General features: G+C 57.4%; 1 protein-coding gene across 1 annotated transcript in view; it reads left to right on the forward strand.

Annotated features, from left to right (window-relative positions):
• The window catches only part of LOC105001842, a 34,462-nt gene that overhangs the window by 7,531 nt on the left and 26,233 nt on the right, over positions 1-698 (forward strand). Inside the window, 1 exon segment of the mRNA XM_010858291.1 lies at positions 9-468. Coding sequence (XP_010856593.1) covers positions 9-468 — 460 coding nt within the window.

Consider the following 698-nt stretch of genomic DNA (forward strand, 5'->3'; position numbering starts at 1 on the left):
GACCTGAACCCTTCCCGCCGGGACCTGTGTCCCGCAGCGACGCCCTGGCAGCTGCCGCAGCCCTGCATAGCTACGGGGGCATGAACCTGACCATGAACCTCGCCGCGCCCCACGGTCCCGGCGCCTTCTTCCGCTACATGCGCCAGCCCATCAAACAGGAGCTCATCTGCAAGTGGCTGGCGGCCGACGGCCCCGTGCCCCCGCGCCTTTGCTCCAAAACTTTCAGCACCATGCACGAGCTGGTCACACATGTCACCGTGGAGCACGTCGGAGGCCCTGAGCAGGCCAACCACATCTGCTTCTGGGAGGAGTGTCCGCGCCAGGGCAAGCCCTTTAAAGCCAAATACAAACTTGTAAATCACATCCGCGTGCACACGGGCGAGAAGCCCTTCCCCTGTCCTTTCCCGGGGTGTGGGAAAGTCTTTGCTAGATCAGAAAATCTCAAAATACACAAAAGAACTCACACAGGTCAGTATTCGGCACTGTCTGTTTCGTGCGCACCCTCTGGGGGAAAAGGGGGGCCTCCTTGGGGCCTTCGAGCTGGATTTCCTCAAGTTCCACCTGGGGGGAGGAGGAATATTTTGGTGTTTCCATGAGCCAAGTTCATAAAATATTAATTATGCCCTTCTATTAGAATCTCAGAAGTTTCCTGAGGCTGTGTGTGGGAAGGATAGTGTGAGATTTCTGCTGGGGGGCGG

Source organism: Bison bison, unplaced genomic scaffold, assembly GCF_000754665.1.
Source record: "Bison bison bison isolate TAMUID 2011002044 unplaced genomic scaffold, Bison_UMD1.0 scf7180017864384, whole genome shotgun sequence".
NCBI lineage: Eukaryota > Metazoa > Chordata > Mammalia > Artiodactyla > Bovidae > Bison > Bison bison.